Source organism: Temnothorax longispinosus, chromosome 5 (genome assembly GCF_030848805.1).
Source record: "Temnothorax longispinosus isolate EJ_2023e chromosome 5, Tlon_JGU_v1, whole genome shotgun sequence".
NCBI lineage: Eukaryota > Metazoa > Arthropoda > Insecta > Hymenoptera > Formicidae > Temnothorax > Temnothorax longispinosus.
Window position 1 is genome coordinate 13,118,803 of NC_092362.1, and position 21,668 is coordinate 13,140,470.

General features: G+C 36.0%; 1 protein-coding gene across 3 annotated transcripts in view; it reads right to left on the reverse strand.

Annotated features, from left to right (window-relative positions):
- The window catches only part of LOC139812571 (lachesin), a 151,505-nt gene that overhangs the window by 7,707 nt on the left and 122,130 nt on the right, over nt 1–21,668 (reverse strand). For all 3 annotated transcript variants that reach the window (XM_071777464.1, XM_071777462.1, XM_071777463.1), the window contains one exon: nt 11,582–11,801. In XM_071777464.1, coding sequence (XP_071633565.1) covers nt 11,582–11,801 — 220 coding nt within the window. The remainder of the gene's footprint in view (nt 1–11,581; nt 11,802–21,668) is intronic.

Here is a 21,668-nt window from a genome sequence, read left to right on the forward strand (position 1 = left end):
ACCGTTTCAAAGTGATTACAAAACACGTGATATAAGCTTGATACTTTGACAGTTGTACATTTTGGGGAAAAAATTTACATCCGCCGTTATCTATTTTTGCAAAACACTTCGTATTAGATGTCAAACATTTCAAGGTATTGATTGATTTTTGAAAACACTAGTTTCTTTTGACATTTTTATAAATATATTATTGGCATATCGCATAGGGAATGACGTATCTCTTTTTATCAGTGATGAATTTGTTTGTGTTGTACTTTTGGAGTGATAGAAAAAAGAGATTGGGCCTTTTAAATTGTGCATAGGTACGCGCAAAGAGTGGGTCTTCCTAATATTGTGTTCTGTTATAGTACACAATTGTGACATTTTCCATTTTGACGTTTGCATTTAAATCCTTAATTCAACCTTATTGCATTAATATACTTTGTTATTATAATTTGTTGTTATTTCATATTGCATTTTATTGTTAGAAGAAAATCCCCTATTATGAGATTAACAGATGGAGCCTATTAGTTTAGCAAAAACCCCTATCTCATATTAGCAGCCTGTCTCATGATAGGGGACTCTCCTCTATTACCTATAACCCCTATAAAATTCCCTGTCGCTTTGAATAATAATAACAATATCAGATGGTCGGAAGTATATCGTTTGTAAAAACCATTGGCCGAATTTCATATAACACACAGGATAGAAAATTTTTGAAGAAGTTCCTGATTCTGACTTTGAGAAATACTGTCGAGATGACTCACGTTCTGCGGTATCTCGCATGAGAGAGACTGGGCAAATTTTAAATCCGCTCACGCCCGGGCGCGTTTCACCCTTTCACTCGACGCGACCTGACACGCCGCGCGTCGGTGGCGGCGGCGGCGGCGAGGCATTATAGGATCAGATGTGTGAGAGGGAACACTGTAAACACGCCGCCAACACCCGCACCAGCCAGTCCAGATACGCTTTTACTACTAGCCGACTGCTGTCACGGCCGAGCGGCCGCGAACGATAGCCGAGATGTGATTCGCAAACGTTTGCGATCTGAGGGCTCCCCGGAGTGAATGGGCGTCGATTCCTGTGGGAACTGTTGCAGTTTCGAATCGCTGGAGCGTGCGTCCTTGTCCGAACGTTTACCTGAACAATTTTTTGACAGCCTTCAGCCCAGCGTTTACGCAGCCCACCCCCCGGACTTTGTCGCGACAAAAGAACCCGGTCGTTCCTGAAAAGTGCGAGATGGATCTGCTGCGGGTTCGCGGTGAATTTTTCCTCTTTTATACTGTTCATAGATCTTCTGCTCCCATAGCAACGAAAGATTCTCTAATTTTCATGATTCAAATGGTAAATGGCACAAAACGGGATAAATCCTCGCTTTTTGCGATATTATTCAACTTTATGCGGAGTGTTCGCAAAAAGATGCAACACTTTTGTATTACTATATATAATTAATATATTTAATTACATAAAATTATATAGTTATTAATATACATATATAATTAATATGTTTATGCTACTACATTACGTACATTGATAATTTTGATGTTGAACAATTCCTGACAGCTGGAAGTTTGATGCTGAATAAGAACATATTCAATATGAGATTTATTAGCAGCCACCACTGTATCCAAATATCTATGAAAACTGCTCACCACTTCTTTGAGAGTTGCGATAGGAGAATCCCTTCTACAACGGTTTAAATGTTGGTTTTCAAATCCTCCATTGTACGAGAGTTATTCTGGTGGACGTAATTCTTCAAATATTTCCATAAATAAAAGTTACAAGGATTTCAATCTGATGAATAGAAAAGCTAAATCTACCCAAGTCCATGAAATCATTATGGATTAGAGATTACTTTATCGCAAAAGTGCTCATCCATAATATTTGAAAAATTACATCTACCAGGATAACCATCGCACAATTGAAGATTAAAAATCCAACATTCAAATTATGTAAAGAAGATTTCTACCACAACTATCTCGAAAGAAGCGGTGAGAAGTAATGAGCAGTTTCCGTGGATGCCCGGGTAGAATTTTGTCGAGGCGTGCCCCAAGTCTGTAAAGGGCCTAAACAGGCATGCCCTAAAATAGGATCGCCAATATTGGGGCTAGGTAGGCATGTCGTAAAATAGGCATACCATTGTCGGGCCTAGAAAGGGACTAGAAAGGCAAATTCTGGATAGAATAACTTAAATAGGCCCAGAATAGGCACTGACATGGATGCCATTATCAAGGTCTGCAAACGTTGGGCCTAGAAAAAGACTAGAAAGGCAAATTCTGGATAGAATTTCCTTAATAGGCCTAGAATAGGCACTGGCATGGATGCCACTATCAAGGTCTGCTAACATTGGACCTAGAAAGGGACTAGAAAAGCAAATTCTGGATAGAATTTCCTTAATAGGCCCAGAATAGGCACTGACATGGATGCCACTATTAAGGTCTGCAAACGTTGGGCCTAGAAAGGGACTAGAAAGGCAAATTCTGGATAGAATTTTCTTAATAGGCCTAGAATAGGCACTGGCATGGATGCCACTATCAAGGTCTGCTAACGTTGGACCTAGAAAGGGACTAGAAAGGCAAATTCTGGATAGAATTTCCTTAATAGGCCCAGAATAGGCACTGACATGGATGCCACTATCAAGGTCTGCAAACGTTGGGCCTAGAAAGGGACTAGAAAGGCAAATTCTGGATAGAATTTCCTTAATGGGCCTAGAATAGGCACTGGCATGGATGCCACAATCAAGGTCTGCTAACGTTGGGCCTAGATTGGTATGCCCTAAAATAGGTCTACCATTGTTGGGCCTAGAAAGGGCCTAAAAAAGATTTTCTAAACAGGCACTAACATGAAAGCCTACGATTGTTGCCATGAAATTATAGGTTTTACAATTTTTTTACATAAAATTTATTTCTTTTATTATCATGAAATAATTCATTGATTTAATTATTATGTTTCTTAAGATGATTTTTAAAAAATTATATATTTGCGCTGGTTACGACATATGTAGACTATATATAACACTTACATCAAATTAAGAAGTAGTCTACCACGTAAGGCAGTTGGCTCACGATCCAGAGGTCCCGAGTTCGAATCCCACCAAGGTAAAGTGTTGTTTTAATAAATACGAGAAAATATTTATAATTATAGACTGCATCTTAAGAAACAAATTTAGTTATAAAATAGTAATAAAATTTCGAAAAAAAAAATTTTTTTTAATGTAAATATCATATAAGGATTACTGGGAAGTTAGGCATGTCTGGATAGGGCCTAGTTAGGCATGCTAGAATAGAGCCTAGTCAGATATACAAATCAGGCTCTGACTTACACAAGCGTTACATCTCTGTGCAGGTCCTAACCAGGCTTCCTTGATAGGGCCTAGACAGAAATGAGGAAAAACTGTCTACAGCCTTTACAGGCCCCCTTTTAAAGTTCTACCCGGGTGTTTGAATATGGTGGTGGCTGCTAATAGATCTCATATTACATAAATATATTTTTACATATCATCAAACACTTAACTGTCAGGAATTGTCCAAAACCAAAATCATCAATGTATATCTATAATACAATAGCATAAGTACAGTTAAAAAATGTTGCACTTTTCATGAAAATCTATTATTTGTAAAATTAAAAAATAAGATTTGAAAAATCGTATAACTGGTAAAATAAAATAAATTCGATAAAAAAAGATATTTGAATCAAATTTATTAAATAAATAATAATTAACTAGTTTTTGTAAAACACTATAGAAAATCAAATCAAGGTCGATACAAACCTACAAACGCGGATATTTGTGCAATGATAAAATTAGGTTTTTACGCTTTCCAATTGAATCCTTTGTGCACTTCAATCACTTCTCACTTAAACTAGTTTTCGACTTTCAAGATTCTCCTGAGTTACCGACAAAAAATAAAACTGATTTCAAAAGATGCTAAAGTATTGCTCTACAAAGTTAAATAAAGACTAATGATATTCTATTAAAATAATGTATTTCTCGACCAGCAATTAGACAGAACAAATAGATATAAAATTAATTAAATAAATAATAATTAGCTCGTTTATAGAAAATTATAGACAATCGATACAGATATGCGATAATCCAATTACATTTGTTATGCATTTTTAACGTTTTCCAATTGAACTCTTGGTGCTCTCCAATCGAAACTAGTTTCACTCTTTACCAAAGTCCTCCTCATTCAACGATAAAAAATAAATCAGTTTTATGTTTGCAGATTTGTATTAAAAAGCCTTGATCCACTTTTAAAAAAGGCGTGTGTTACCTGAGTGAATTTCGTTTGTATCGTAAAATTGAAGCCTCTTTTCCGCGATGCCGATTGGCTATCTCGATTGATTGCCGCGCCGCGTAGCTTGCTTCATCCCGTGAGGGACTGTCATCGCGGAGTGTGGCGAGTTTCGTGCGTGTATAGTGCGTCGTGTGTGTCATGATGTGACAGCTCGCGTCGTGTCGCGAGGTTAATTGTCCCGCGTCGTGTCGCGATTATTATACAATAGCATAATGTTAAAGCTAAATGGCGCGCGCGAAGCGCGCGCGTCTGTAGTGTCTAGTTTAATTTAAAAAAAAATGTTTTTTTTTACACAAACAAATATTTGTGTTTGCATTGGTATATTTACCTTTCTACAATATTTTCGTAAAATATCATATTTAAAATTTTGGTTTTTAAAAAGAAAAATTAGTAAAGAGGAAAGGAAAAACGAGTAAAATTGATATATGATGATTTTAATTCAATATTCATATTTATCTTACAAATATATGTAAACAAATTCGATTGTAAGTCTTATCGAGTCAAACTATAGTTTATAATTTGCATCAACTAACAAGTCGTATCGTAAAAGTATCGAATTTGCTCGCCGAATTATTGCTGTCAATTTTACATAGGCCCGTGTGTCATTTTCCGCGTAACAAAATCCCAACGCAGAGCATTAATGCGAACAGCATCACTATGGCGTTGTTATCCCATCGTGCCGCGCATAAAAGCATAATAAAATCGACATAAATATCGCGCGACGTGGCACCGACTACATCACACGAGAAACATTATCGGCCCGTTGAGGGTTAATAATTCAAAGTCTCTCGCGAAAAGCGTTACCGCCGTTTAATAAGAAAGACACGTCGTCGCGCGGCGCAGCGCGGCGCGGCGAAACGATGCGATGTGCTCGAGAGTATCATTCACGACTTATCGGACGTACTACACGCCGTCCCGTAATTAAATGGGAAACTGAGAGCCCGTGTAAATTAGAAATTCGAGATGTTACGTGCGGAGAATTGGGCAGCTTATAAAGTGCCGCGGAACATAATATCGCGCGCATTCGCGAGCCAGTTATTATGAGCTTAAGGACGATATGCCGTTATCGAATGATCAAAGTCTCGGAGTGGCTTTGCCGAGAGAGAGAGAGAGAGAGAGAGAGAGAGAGAGAGAGAGAGAGAAAGAGAGAGAGAGAGAGAGAGAAAGAGAATGACCGAGATGATCCTGTTAAGGACAAAATTAATACGCCCAGAGTTGGAACAAATGGACGAGAACGAGCGCGAGCGCGCGTCTCGCTTCTCGCGTCGATTGTATTTTAATGAGAGCTCATTAAGGCCGAGTTTAAAACTATCTTCATTTCAAAGACAATATCACGATCATATTGATTCTAAAGTTATACCAGATTCCTTCCGACTCGCCACCTTCATTAAATTCACCTTTCCCTCCGAGTTCTCATTCTTAGTACTTCAATTGGATCTTTTCCATTCGCTTGCGCGCCGATATATAGGCATTTCGACAAATTTATTACGACAATTTCCTTCGCGGTAAGCGCACGTCCTCGAGAAAACTAAGATTCGAAGGTTATTATACTATATTATATTATATTATAAATATATAAGTAGTGAAACTAGCGATTACAAAGATGACAATTAAGGTACACTGCCGTTACGAAATTATTTTAATTTGCAAAGCAATTCAAATATAATAGTTCGTCCAACATGCATAGATTAATAATCGATTCAACAAGAGAGAAAAAATCTATTGAATGCAAATAAAAATATTGATTTGCAAAACTTAATAAAATTTTATTGAAAATATAATAACTTAAATTGGTTTCCGCTTAACTGTATATAACTGTATTAAAAATGCTACACTTAATCGAGCGGTGAAAATTAAAATCAACGTCCCCGTCAATTTGGCTTTGGGATTATTTAAACAAACATCTATTATTTAGAACAGTAGAAATTTATTTTGCATATAACATTACGTTTAGATCTCTTTGGAACCTAAAAAGACTAGAGCACAAGTATGCAAAAATACTTCTGATAATAATTTCGTCAAACACCAAAATACCACGACCAACAGATAATTAATTTATCAAGACGTTTTTAGCGTTTTAACGCGATTGAAAGATCAATAATGGGAAAATACCTTAAATTCAGCAAACGGGAGCATTTCGGAGAAAAATATAAATATTAAAGGCACGTAAGAAAAGACTTTAGTTACGTGTAGCGCGCCAAGACGCCTCAGAGGCAAAAACACGGACCGACATCTCGAGAAAATTACGGTGCTGCATACATAAAATATGGACTGTCAGGAATTAGAGTACACATTATAAACAACTTGGCATAAATTAACTCCCGTGCATAAACAGGAAAGCATAATCAGAGCGCGAGCGATTCGTACTACGAAAGTAAATCGAGAGATGCTACTTGATTACTATATATATATAAAAAGATATATATTATATATATAATATATAGCACAGTTTGTGTCGCATATATTAAAGTATAAATTATTATACTTTTTTATTTATGAACAGTTCTCTTAACAATCAATAAAGAAATCAATCAACTTTATTTAGTTGATACTTAAGTAAGGCTTATCGAGACATATTGTTATATTGCAGCATTGATATTATAATTTGAAAATTTAGTAAGTCAAACCGATCTCTTTTTACCTCAAATATTTGCATTACGTAATTATATTAATGTAATACGGCAGTTTGATCAATATAGAGTTTGATTCAATTTCTTAAATTGTTTCTACCCTCGTCCTTCGAGATGTTAAGGATAATAGAAAAAGCGCGTGTGGGTAGAAATGTGTCCAATATATTTCAGACGAGGGTACATAAATATGAAAGAGAGCAGTGAGAAAGGTACACACATGTAAATATAATTCGATAAGAAATAACAAAAGCGAGGAAATAATGTAAACAAATGCATATACAGTATCTACTGGGTAATTTTTGTATCTTGTAGAGAAAGATATCAAAGTAAGTGTTATATCTCACAGTAAAAATTAATATCAGCTACAAATCAATAAAAAATATGTAAAAGTGATTCATAAAAATTTATATTTATAAAATATAATACTAATCATATTTAATTTATAAAGTCGTAATTTATCAAATACCTGTAAGAAAGATACAAAAAAGTTCTGAAAATGTTTAACAAATAGTTTAGAATCCTTTCAAAAGAAAACTAACAGGAAAACGCACGCGCGCGCACACACACACACACACACACACACACACACACACACACACACACACACACACACATTTCCTTCGATTTTGATAAGCTTTAAATACATATATAGTGTATAATAAAGAAAATTATGAAGCACTCAATTATTTATATACTTATTAAAATAAGAAACATTCTATTTTCTTATAAGTGCTCTTATTATATGTACATTAAAGAGATAAAACATTCTCTTGAAAAAAATTAGCTTTTACGTTTTTAAGCATACATCGTTAAAACAAAAACAGATATAAAATATTTTTTGGTAAAACTTAAGATTAAGGACGATCTCACCGATTTCAATGACCTTGATGTATGTTGTCAAGGTCATGACCCCGAGTGACCTTCAGAAGGTTTTAACCGTCGCTATTCATTGAAAAATTATTAACAAAAAAAGTTTGGAAAATATAGCAGCTATTTTGAGTATTGGAAGGCATAAATGACTAATATATATGTCGAAATAGTTCACGCATATACTTTCCACGCGAGACGAGTTGTCACATGGGTTCGTGGCGCGATTTACAAGCTCGTTTGTTTAAGTAGAGGTGGTATTAAAGAAGATAAAGTTAGTCACATATATTCAATATACAATTTATCAACAATTTACTGCTTTAAATGTTGTGTTTTGGTAAAGCAGCGACTTTTTTGCGAAATAAAGTATTCTCTGCTTTAACAAAAAGACTTCAATTTATCAACAATTTACTGCTTTAAATGTTGTGTTTTGGTAAAGCAGCGACTTTCTCGCGAAATAAAGTATTCTCTGCTTTAAAAAAGAACGTAATATTAGTCGTTTATGCCTTCCAATACTCAAAATAGCTACTACCTATATTTTCCAAACTTTTTTTTGTTAATAACTTTTTACGAATAACGAGCGACGGCTACAACCTTCTGAAGGTCACTCGGGGTCATGACCTTGACAACATACATCAAGGTCATTAAAATTGGTGAGGTCGCCCTTAATCTTAAGTTTTCCCATTTTTTTTTTAAACAAAAGTTTTGTAGTGTCAAAACAACTTTCTAACAATACATTCAAATTTTTTAATAATATATTTTTTCGACCATTCTATTATTTTTCAGAATTTCTTTATACATAGCTAGAATTATTTTTAAATAATCTTTAATTTTGATATAAAAAGTTTTTTAATTCTCAGAAATAACAGAATGATCCGGATATTTTGAATAATATAATATTATCAAGATTTAAATACACCTTTTAAAATGTCTTTGAAACCATAAAACTTTTGTTTAAAACATATTTTATTTCTTACCATTTTAAAATGATATACACTTATTGTTAGAAATACGAAAATCAATTTTGTTCAAGGAGATGTTTAACTTCCTTATCGTGTGTAAAAGGACTTATAAAAAAATACGTAGATACTTCTTATTTTTATTATATCTATGTTATAACATATCCAAAGTTTATCAAAATCAAAGAAGAACATTTGCGTGTACTTCCTTGTAAGAAAACATATTTTTCAAGGATATTCTAGTTATAATAAAAAATACTCTATTATTTGATATAGAGTATTTTTCTTACTCAGATATTTATTTCAGACAGGATATTGCCATATAAAAAGTTTCGCTCAAATAGACAGATTCATCTTTTACTTTTTAATCCAGTTGTGTTTTGAGCTTATTTCGTTGCACGCACGTAAAGATTTCCATACTAACTTTGTGAAATATTGCTTGCTCTAGGCAATATCTGTTGGCATGTAACGACTATTAACGTTGATATAATATAAAACTTTATACAGGAAATGCTGTTATAGCAAAAGAAATATTTGAATTCAGATAAATAAATATTTTTGTTTTATAGCAAAAATTTCTCTTTCTGCCTTTTGTACTGAGTTTTTTTTCGTGTATTTCAATATACAACGACGTATAAATGTCAATATCGATAGTATATAATTCTATTCTTAAAATAATGCATAGGGGAGACCAGGGACAAAAGTAACGCGGGATAAACGTAACAAACGCGATTACTAAAAAAATAACATTCATGTACGAATCTATCCGCTGTTATATAATGTCTTTTGAACCCCTCCCTCACCTCAGTAGCGCTCGAAGCTCTGTCATGAGAAGTTATGTGTCTATTGTGTCGATGCCATAAAAATACGGTCAAATAAGTATTTTGTGTTTTCTTATTTTCTCAATATTTTATTAGAAATTTGTTTTACCTCCTTATTTATTGTTTATTATAAATAAGTCACTATTTCTTTAAGTAGTTTTTGATACATATTTAGAGGTTATTAGGTTATTTTATAACAATGAATATTTGACCAATTGTGGCAAAAATATAAGTCGGAACAGAAGTAACGGACTGTTACTTCTGTCCCGAAAACAATAATTGTTATTGGTGTTGATTTCTATTCATTTATATATGTTCATTTTATAAGAATATTCTTATATATTATTTATTTTATTAGAATGCCGAATATACGGAAAAGAAAGACAAATAGAGGTTTAGCAACATTTCTGTTTAAAATAATTAAAAATATCCAGAATTATTTGAAAAAAGTTTTTAAAAACTAAAATGTTTTGCTACATTAATTATATGTTCATTTTTTTATATTTTACCTTGTTAAAATCCACCTTGAGCTTTGTTACAACCAACCCTAGGGATAAGGGCAATCGTAACAAGTCTCGATCTTCATAAAATTTGATTTTTCTACGTAATTATAAAATGTGGATAAATTTCATTTATACCATAATATAAGTAAAGAATGTATTTACCTTATAAAAGAGAAAACGTTTATATATAAACAAGCAAATCTCTCGAAGATATCAACACAAATGAGAAAATTGTTACGTTTGTCTCTGGTCTCCCCTACGTTTACGATAATATACTATTATTCTGTATTTTTAATATAATTAAATGTCAATAAATGGTAATTTAAATTTAAGTAAATATAAAAAATTTTTCTAAACTATTATAAATAATTAATTATAAAAACCGCGACAAGTCGTAAATTAATTTGTCGGCAATACTTGGTAACATATTTAATATTTGAAAGTCATTGCTTGGAAGAATTTTTTAAATCGTTCGCGAGCGCGCAGAATGCTGAAGTTGAAAAAACTGATTGCGGGTAAAGAGGTGACACTAAACAGCGCGTGTTACGAAAGCATAAATATCGAGAGCATCCTGAGAAAAAGGGTGGCGGAACCGCGTACCACCGTACGACGCGTACGACAACGTACGAAAAAAGAACCAGGGAAATCCCGAGGAAATTAGATAGCCTCGCACATAAGAGATGCGCGCCGGAAAAAGCCGAATCTAAATGCAAATATGCGGCTGGCTGGTGCGCGTGCATCGAGAGCACGAGCGGGCGTCGCGTCGCATCGAGAGCGTATTTCGCGAAATTCCCGCACACAACAACGGAAAAAGTATTTTTCACGCTATCGATCCCTCTTTCCGCCCGCCGCTTAATAAAATCTAAATAAAAGTGCCTGTCGATCGCCAGGTCAGTCTGGCTTTCCGCTCGCGCGGAAAGACTTAAAAATTATTGCCCCCCCTCCCCGGCTTATGGCGCGATAGACAAGCTACGCGAGGAATGTCCAGAAAAATGTGCAGATGTGCGTAAAATCGTCTCGAGGCCGCTAGGCAGACGGTTACAAGCAACGGAAAAGAGAGGCTTTCGCCCTATGTTCATAGATGCGCTCTTATCAGCAAATGGACAAAAGCATTGCGGCATTTTCCGCATATACGGTGGCTCTTCACGACTCCTATTCCTTTCATAGAGAGAGCTAAGATATACAGGGCGTATATTTATATGGCCGCACCCCGGGAAAGCTTGCGCGTTTTTCTCATAGGTTTGCGCACGCATTGTGCGCCGCACCGTACATATCTATACTCGGTATAATACGTGAGTCAAATACGTAAAGATGATGAAAGCAAAATGTGTGGAAAAATATTGATAAACGAAAAATTTTGATGAAGTGTTTTTTGGATTTTTTCTTACTGAAAGGAATAATATTTCATTAGTTGATTAGTTTTTATGACTGTGATATAAATAGACAATTGAGAATCCCGAAAAAAATACAGATGGCATGATTTACGAGTTAAATATTTTTTTAAATGTAAAGTCTTATGCTTACCGACGACTTCAAGAAGCAGAAATATACTCGTGGGCGGATGAGTGGACACTTGGCACTCGTACAGTCCGGCATCCCTCGGCTGGACGTATTTTATTTGAAGCGTCCAATCCTCGCTGTGGTGGAAATGAATTGCCTGAAAGCGTTCGTCGTTGGCGTATGTCGTCAGTCCTACGGTCAGTAGCTCGTGTAACACTGCATTCTTCCGCTTAATCCACGATACCTGCGAGCAGCCAAGAAAATGTATAAATATAATTCAATATCTGCGAATCATATTATTCACGAAAAGAGAGAAAAAGTTATTTCTATAATAACCCAAGATATTTTATTTATTCGACTATAACTGGCAATAGAGAAAAACAATTCAATTATTTCTAATAACTTTTTCCACTTTGTATCTATATGCTTCTTTGATTAACCAGGCAAAGTTCTTATACTCACAAAAAAGTCCGAAAAATCCCCCTACAATTTTGATGAGCTTTTAATGTATATGTATTGTTTTCTAGACGAAAATAAGAGACATATTTTTTTATGTGTCCAATCGCATGTTTAGGGAGTGAAACATCCCTTTAAAATATAAATTAAATTTTCTCTCTCGGGATGAATATCTTCAAAACTACAAGAGATAAAAAAAATTTTTTTTTAACTAAAGTTAAGTGGTTTGAAGAGTACTTTAAAATAATAACAAAAATTTTTTTATTTTTAAAAATATTACCATCACTAAACATTTTTCTGTCATTGTTTGAAAAGTACTCTTCAAACCATTCAACTTTTGTTTGAAAAATTGTTTTCTATCTCTTATAGTTTCGAAGATATTCGCTCCGAAAGAGAAAATCTAATAATATTAAATACCCTATCTATAATATCAAAAAATAACATATTAAAAGTTCATCAAAATCGGAGAGGGACACTTTGAACTCTTGTTCAAACTTAGTTCAAAGAGAAATCTTATTCTAATCGTTTATTCTACATATAACAATCTTCACCTTTATAATTTCAATATTTAGATAGAATTTTAACATTTGCATTAATTGTTTTATGTAATAAATTGCAAATGTGAAAATGATTGTTGAATCCAATATCATATATAAATCGCATGAAATAAAATAATTCTATAATTTCAAGAATAAAAAATAATAAAATTTAAAACTAAATTTAAAACTACATACACATGTAAAGTTCATATTGAGAGAGAGAGAGAGAGAGAGAGAGAGAGAGAATTCATATATTGATAAAAAAATTAACTTCAATTTGTTCAAGTGCGTTCAAAATTTAATGCAATAAACCGAAATGGGCCATAAAAAATGGAACGTGGAAAAAAATATGCGCGTCATGATTATTAATCTCGCGTATTATTTTTAGTTTTTCAACGCAGATGGTTATGTTCATCATTTCCATTTGCATTTAGATAATAAAATTGAATATTTCGCTATACGTTCTCATATATGATACCGTAATTGGAATATAGATTGCTAACGCATCTGTCGCAATTGTTAGTCATAACAGTCGGTGACTACTGTCCGTATATAATGAACAGTAATCACTGCCCGTTCATAACGGTTAGAAACTACTGTCCGACATAGCGATCCGCAACTACTGATACGCGCGTCCACAGAATACAAACAGTAACTGCTGCGCGTAACTACTACTCGCTTCGCAGTCCACACAGTTCTCGTTATTACATTAATTGCTCGTGTCTTAATTCTGCATACGTAACTATTTGACAATATTAATCCTGCAAACAAAAGACGTATACATATATCCCATCAAACTTGAAATATTTCGCGCGATTTAGCGCCCGTGAGTGTTCCTTGTAAAAACGTAGAATGTAAAAAAAATGACAAATGATAAATGAGGTGTAAGTTTGGTTTAATCTTTTTTTCCTTCATTCCACGCCAACGCTAAGTAATATTCCAGCAACTTGCAAATTTTATCACGATTACATTATCATAGTTACCATAATGCATGTATAATTTCGAAAGTACAACTTCCTTATTTCCCTGTACATGACTTGCAGATTTACACGCAAATAAAACCTTCATATTTTTTAAAAAAATGCGATCAAGTTTGCAAATACATGTTTTTATAAAAACGTCTAAATTTCTTCAAGTAGACGGTACTAGAATATTACGAAATAATATTAAAATATCGTATTTGCTATTCTAATAAATATTTCAGTAAGGCAATACTTTCATTCTATTACGATACGCATTGTGTACGTTTCCGGCATTTTTGCAGATGGATATTCGTTTCTTCGTAAAAAAAAGTTGTTTTATAAGGGTGCTTTTCTATTTTTGTATTGTAAATAACATCATACATGTTTATTCCGACCTGCCTTTTTCAAAATCTCCACAGTTCTCTACATCCTAAAACATTTTTGCGTTAATTATTTCGTTGCCGTAAAATCCGCGCTAACACAGTCGCTTTATCGTGTGCGATATCGGTTCAGAAGCTAAACAACGAATATTGCCATTTGCCTGGCCTTCATCACCCTGCGGTTAATTAGCATCTCGCACGAGGCGCGGGAGGTGCGTACCTATTCACATGCGCCAAATTAGGCATAGGTTTGTGACGTCAGCGAAGCGTCAATGTTGACAACTATTAGTACGTATCGGACGCTCATAACGAATAGTGACTAAAGCTTAGCTTGCAACGGCCAGAAACTGACAGCAAATATATACACATATATACATGCGCGACGGTCAGTATAACTACGGCACGTCAATAACGCCCGGTAACCATCGTACGTACTTCCGCTCGACTCAGACCACCTGAAAGCCCCAAGAAGCGCCGTCAGCCAGAATAATCCGACGACTGTGCCGTGAGATGATTGTAGGGCTCGTGACCGGAATTGATCGTGAACCCCAAAGACGTTTAGATCCCCCTTGATAACCACATATTTCTTACCCCTTTGTCACGCTCCGCGCCATCCCTTAGACGATAGAGAAAAATATACGTGTCGAATGAAGAGCACCGCGATGCATAAAACATTTGATATTTATAAACCGAGAAGTATTTGCATCAGAAGTACGGGTGACATCGTATAAATCGACTTCACATATATTTCAATATATTTCAATTGTCGTAAACATATAGATGTAATAGATAACAATATGGAAATTAAAGCTTAAAAATATATCCATTTCCGAAATATTCCTCCATGTGTCACTATTCTACCTCTAGCATCGCATGATAGTTCGTTTCGCATCTTTCCCGCGCGCGGCATAAACCGATGTGATATTTGCTCGCAGAAGGGATATACCGTAGAGAAATATCCTATGGAGTCGATCAGAAAACGTATCTCCGCAAGAAAATATTTCACGTTGATACTACTTGGCCAGTATCCATTTTCGCATTTCGCCAAACGGAAGTTCGCAGTCTGTAAAACCGAGCGGGCGAGTCGTTCACTCGGGACAGGACACGCGTCACGAGTTAGTTAACTTTATTGCGCATTTAAACGTGCCAGACATTAAAGAGATTTAAAGTGATTTTCTGTCCGAAGCAAGGATCTATTTTCGACCGCGATATATAGAGGGTGAAAACAGCACAGAGCGACTGACTGTTGAATTTAAAATTAAAAAATGCATAAAAATTAATGACCGCGGTAAACATATGGAAAAATAATGCTAAATTTGCTTCTATCGAACTGGAACGCACCTGTACATTTAATATACGAATCAACGTCTATATAAACAGAGTATTTTGAAAATAGCAAAGCGAAATATTTATAATGAATTCGTATGTCCAGTGTGTATATATACACACTGGAAGAAGTACCGAGAAATTTGCATAAAAAATGAAGGTAAAAATTTTTCTGGAAGAACTTGCAGCGCAGAACGTTGGAAAATAGGAAACGGCCGGAGGAAACCAAATGTAATTAACTCTTTTATTTCAAATGACAGCTCACGGCATCTCTGGCTTCTGTACGTTGTTATCTTTTTATTATCTCCGTCTCGGTTATCATCATTGTTTTCTTTATCGTTTTGTAAACTAATTACCGTATAAACTAAATACGTATTAATTAGAGATACATTTTTATTTACATGTTGTGCTTTTACAGCGAGAACAAATATATGTAGAGATGTGTGTTATGCTTGAAATTAAATATAAATTCTTGATTTTAAATTTTATGTATTTCACGAAAGGAGCATTGCATCAGATATTGTATCAGACTAAAAATAAGACACGTTTAATATTGAATGTACGATATAATTGCAAACTTTACGATAATTACATATTATTTACATATACTTTAATTAAAATCTTAATATATATGTATTAGATATTAGATGCAGTTTAATACTGACTATTTTTAAAATTACAAAATTACTTTTTGTAACGTCTAAGAGCAAATAATCAATTTATTCGTCTGCAACAATCCGTTATTTATGTGTAGCTATAACAGGCCAGAATCTTTTATCTTAACGAGAAAATATTTTATGTGTCACCTGGATGGTCGATACCCATTAATCTGTAATTTTAATGGAGCTGTATTTTACCAAATGGTATAACATGGAGAGAGTCGTTAATATAGTATATATCGTTGCAAGCTTTATCGTGTATTCTATCCGTTGTACATGAAAAGATTTAAAATAATCCCTTCGCGAGGAAGCACAAGAGGCCGACATAGCGAAAGGTTACGAGGAACCCTAAATTCAGTCCGAAGTAGTACACCGAACTCGAAGAGCATCAATATTAAAAGCACCTGGGAGAGGAGTTCATACGTACGTAGTATTTCCCAACTGAATGCGCTTCTTGAAATCTCGAGAAAATTAGATGATAACGTACGTCGTTTGTACGAGAATACAAATGAAGATTTGAGAGAAAAATGCATAGTTCTTTATCTCTTATCATATTTTTTTTAATATATAAATTTGATAAATACTAAAAGATCATGATATTATAATCTTGATTACTTGATAATTTGATCACGTACTTGATAATATATAGAACATTATAATTAATATTTTAAATAAAAATAGTTTATATATGACACGCACACTTGCGCGTATATAAAGTAGATATTCATTATCTCAAACTTTTAAAACAAAAGGAAACAATTAATGTTATCAAAAATTATTTAAAAATAAAGATATTGATTTCACAGTTCATCATTTTTGTACCATGTAAAAGTTTAATCGTTTTTATTATTATATGCTGCGGTGTAAAAGTCTATTTCATATTTTTAATTATGAGAACATATAACAAAAAAAAGATAGCAAAAAAATAAGAAAAAATAAATATTGTATTTAAGTGTTGTCATGTACTGTCAAAAATATTGTGAACAATGCACGTTATTAAGATCCTGCCATCTTGTTAGAAAATATTTTGAAAATACCGCCGGCGGCAACGGTGTGGTTACTGTGGAACGAGAAGAACCATAACAATCAATATCCGTTTTCGCGCGTTCTTCCGAAAGATGTAGGAAGCCTAAAAACGGTCAGTGCCATCGCAAGAAGAGCTATCAGCGGGGATTATCCGACGAAAGCGGCGCACCCCGAACGACGGTACCGCTCGTAGACAGGATTGACCATCGAAATCGGGAAGGAAGAGGTCTGCCCGTGACGATAAGATCTCTCCGCCTATATATGCCTTTATATTCCCCGTATAGTTTCTAAGCACCTGCTAAAGCGAGATTGAAGGACTTTTTCTCGCGGAAAATTGAATTCCATCGATCGCCACGTCGTCGCCGCGCGTCGCCCAGTTCTGGACATTGGGCACCATGACGCTTTAATCGAACCTCTTCAATCAATCTCGTTTGACCGCGACTTCGTTAATAATCGCAATTATTATATGGATTTCGTTATGACAAATCCACGCCCAAGTTCTTTTTATTCTCCCCTCTCCCTCCGAGTTGGATACAAATAAATATGTATTTTTTTTTCTTCCTGCAAAAATAATTACGTGTTTGGACAAAAATAAAATGGATAAGATATAATAGGTACTTAAAATCGATCCTTTCAGAAGAAAGCAATTTCATATTTATCACAGATTAATACAATATTAATATCTAAATCTAAAGACGTCTAAAGAAGTTATTATATTAAAAATTATTCCTAAAATGGCTAAACGATTTCTTATTACGTACTTAGAAACACAATATTGTTATAATTTCATATTTTTATATCATAATTTATCACAATATTTTGATTACTATTGATATACCTATTGATATATCTTTATATTAGATAAATAACATTCAATGTTTATTATCTTTTAACGTAGTAAATAAATTTGTTACGGATACAATATCAATATCAATGCACGATTGAAATGTAATATAAATTAAGTGACCGCAGTTGTCGTTCTGCCACAATATAAAAATATGTTCATCGTACTGCACGTCGAATGTAAAATATTGTAGTTATATACATGCACTATTTCGCGTGGTTTATTCGATCAGATTGTTCTGAGAATTTAATTCATCTGCAAAGCCAGCCATTTTTCATAAAAAATAAGGGAGGGTCCCGTTTGCCTACAAAACGATTGCCTACAGGTTCGTTTGCACATACCCATTGCACACAATCCCAATAGCACACATTTCAAATTGCCTACAGAGCGATTGCCTACAGGCATTATTGCGCACATATTTCTTTGTCTACACGATCATATTGCGCACAGCGCATTGCACACACGACCGTATTGCACACAGCGCATTGCGCACACGACCGTATTGCACACAGCGCATTGCACACACGACCGTATTGCACACAGCGCATTGCACACATGGCTGTTATTGCACACACGACCGTATTGCACACAGTGCATTGTAAAAACGGCTGTATTGCATACAGCGTATTGCACGCAGCGCATTGCACACATGGCTGTATTGCACACAGCGCATTGCACACACGACAGTATTGCTCACAGCACATTGCACACACGACCGTATTGCACACAGCGCATTGCACACATGGCTGTATTGCACACAGCGCATTGCACACACGACTGTATTGCTCACAGCGCATTGCACACACGACCATATTGCACACAGCGCATTGCACACATGGCTGTTATTGCACACACGACCGTATTGCACACAGCGCATTGCGCACACGACCATATTGCACACACGGCCGTATTACACACACGGCCGTATTGCACACACGACCGTGTTGCACACACAGCCGTATTGCACACACGGCTGTATTGCACACACGGCCGTATTGCACACACGACCGTGTTGCATACACAGCCGTATTGCACACACGGCCTTGTTGCACACACGACCGTATTGCACACACGACCGTATACTTTCCACGCGAACCGAGGTTCACGCACACCCCCCCCCCGTGCTTTCGGGGGAGGTGCGGTAGTCCCGAAATAGTTCACGCATACACTTTCCACGCGAACCGAGGTTCACGCACACCCCCCTCGTGCTTTCGGGGGAGGTGCGGTAGTCCCGAAATAGTTCACGCATACACTTTCCACACGAACCGAGGTTCACGCACACCCCCCCGTGCTTTCGGGGGAGGTGCGGTAGTCCCGAAATAGTTCACGCATACACTTTCCACGCGAACCGAGGTTCACGCACACCCCCCCGTGCTTTCGGGGGAGGTGCGGTAGTCCCGAAATAGTTCACGCATACACTTTTCACGCGGACCGAGGTTCACGCACACCCCCCCGTGCTTTCGGGGGAGGTGCGGTAGTCCCGAAATAGTTCACGCATACACTTTTCACGCGAACCGAGGTTCACGCACACCCCCCCCGTGCTTTCGGGGGAGGTGCGGTAGTCCCGAAATAGTTCACGCATACACTTTTCACGCGAACCGAGGTTCACCGGCCCGAAAGCAGGGGGGGGGGTGTGCGTGAACCTCGGTTCGCGTGAAAAGTGTATGCGTGAACTATTTCGGGGCTACCGCACCTCCCCCGAAAGCAGGGGGGTGTGCGTGAACCTCGGTTCGCGTGGAAAGTGTATGCGTGAACTTTTCATGCGTGGAAAGTTAATATGCGAGATGCCACATGGGTTAGATGACGCGCTTTAAACAGTTAAATACTTTTGAAGCGCGTCATCTAACCTACGTATTTTTTAAACTTTTTTTGTTAATAACTTTTTAACGAATAACGAGCGACGGCTAAAACTTTCTGAAGGTCACTCGGGGTCATGACCTTGACAACATATATCAAGGTCATTGAAATCGGTAATACGGCCGTGTGTGCAACACGGCCGTGTGTGCAATACGGTCGTGTGTGCAACACGGCCGTGTGTGCAATACGGTCGTGTGTGCAACACGGCCGTGTGTGCAATACAACCGTGTGTGCAATACGGCTGTGTGTGCAACACGGACGTGTGTGCAATACGGCCGTGTGTGTAATACGGCCGTGTGTGCAATACGGTCGTGTGTGCAATGCGCTGTGAGCAATACAGTCGTGTGTGCAATGCGCTGTGTGCAATACAGCCATGTGTGCAATGCGCTGTGTGCAATACGGTCGTGTGTGCAATGCGCTGTGAGCAATACGGTCGTGTGTGCAATGCGCTGTGTGCAATACAGCCATGTGTGCAATGCGCTGCGTGCAATACGCTGTATGCAATACAGCCGTTTTTACAATGCACTGTGTGCAATACGGTCGTGTGTGCAATAACAGCCATGTGTGCAATGCGCTGTGTGCAATACGGTCGTGTGTGCAATGCGCTGTGTGCAATACGGTCGTGTGCGCAATGCGCTGTGTGCAATACGGTCGTGTGTGCAATGCGCTGTGCGCAATATGATCGTGTAGACAAAGAAATATGTGCGCAATAATGCCTGTAGGCAATCGCTCTGTAGGCAATTTGAAATGTGTGCTATCGGGATTGTGTGCAATAAGTGTGTGCAATCGAACCTGTAGGCAATCGTTTTGTAGGCAACTGGAGCCCTCCCAAAAATAAGTGCTTCCTTATATTTGTACGTGTGTGCGTGTGTATGTGTATGCTTGTGTATGTTTAGAATATCTTACAACAAGTAACAATTAATTTAGATATATTTTTAAATTCTACATTTTCTTTGAAGAGTATGAAATGTGATTAAAAGATATAAACTTATTGTTAAATATATTATTCCAATTAGAGACACTTAACACGAATATCGTTTTACTTAACAATTTCATGTTCAAAAATATCATTTTGCAGCTTTCAGGTAGAAAGCATCCTTTGTTTGGAGATAAATTAAAGCAACTGCAATGCTTTTTGCAAAATATACTGCTATTTCAACAATGTTTTTAATTTGTGGTTTTGTGGACAAAAAAAATATGATCTTAGACTGTGTAAATAGAACATATATAAAGTGCCAAATTTTTAAATACAATAAGAAAATTAATTTACATTTACAAACTTAAAATGCGTATATGTGAGTAGCTTCTTGTTCCAGAGACAAGAAACTACTCACATATACTGTGATTGTAAAATCCAGATGGATAGTCACTGTTGCAGTTGAGTGACGTGGATTTAGGGACCGCTTAGTTAATGATTGCGAAATTGTCGGAAGACGCCCGTGAGATGTATTAATGTAAATGACAGAAATTGTTATTGTCGGGATGACATAGCCCTGTCGCTTCGCGTAACAGGACAGCGAATAGCGGTATTGTTGTACACTGCCCTATTCAGTTCGAGAAACGTTAGATATCGGTCACTAACTCGCTTAGATTACTAATTGGGTTCGGCTCGTTCAACATACGCCTACCTATTGTGTATTTATACTTTGCTCACATTGAATCTGTGCGATCATGCGAGAAACAATCGCATAATACTTGCAGATATCTCCCCCCGCAAAACGTTTTATAGTATTAAATAAAAATTCTATATAAAATTGTAGGAAAAATATTTATTTTCACATTTAAATTCTTAATAAAAATATTTATCGTTAAAGTATTTTGTTTAAAAAGAAAACAATTTATATTTATATTTCCGACAGTAAAAACAAATTTTAGCAAAATCCAAATAAATTAAATTGCGCAATAATACTTTCTTTCATGTAGAAAAAACTTTTTTTAAAGTTTTTTCCAAAAAAACTTCAGTTTGTAACTTAATGTAATACAAAGCTTGATGAAAAAAAAACGATAAACTTTTTGCATTAACCGTCAAATTTGATTTCAAATTATCAATAGTTTAGAATCT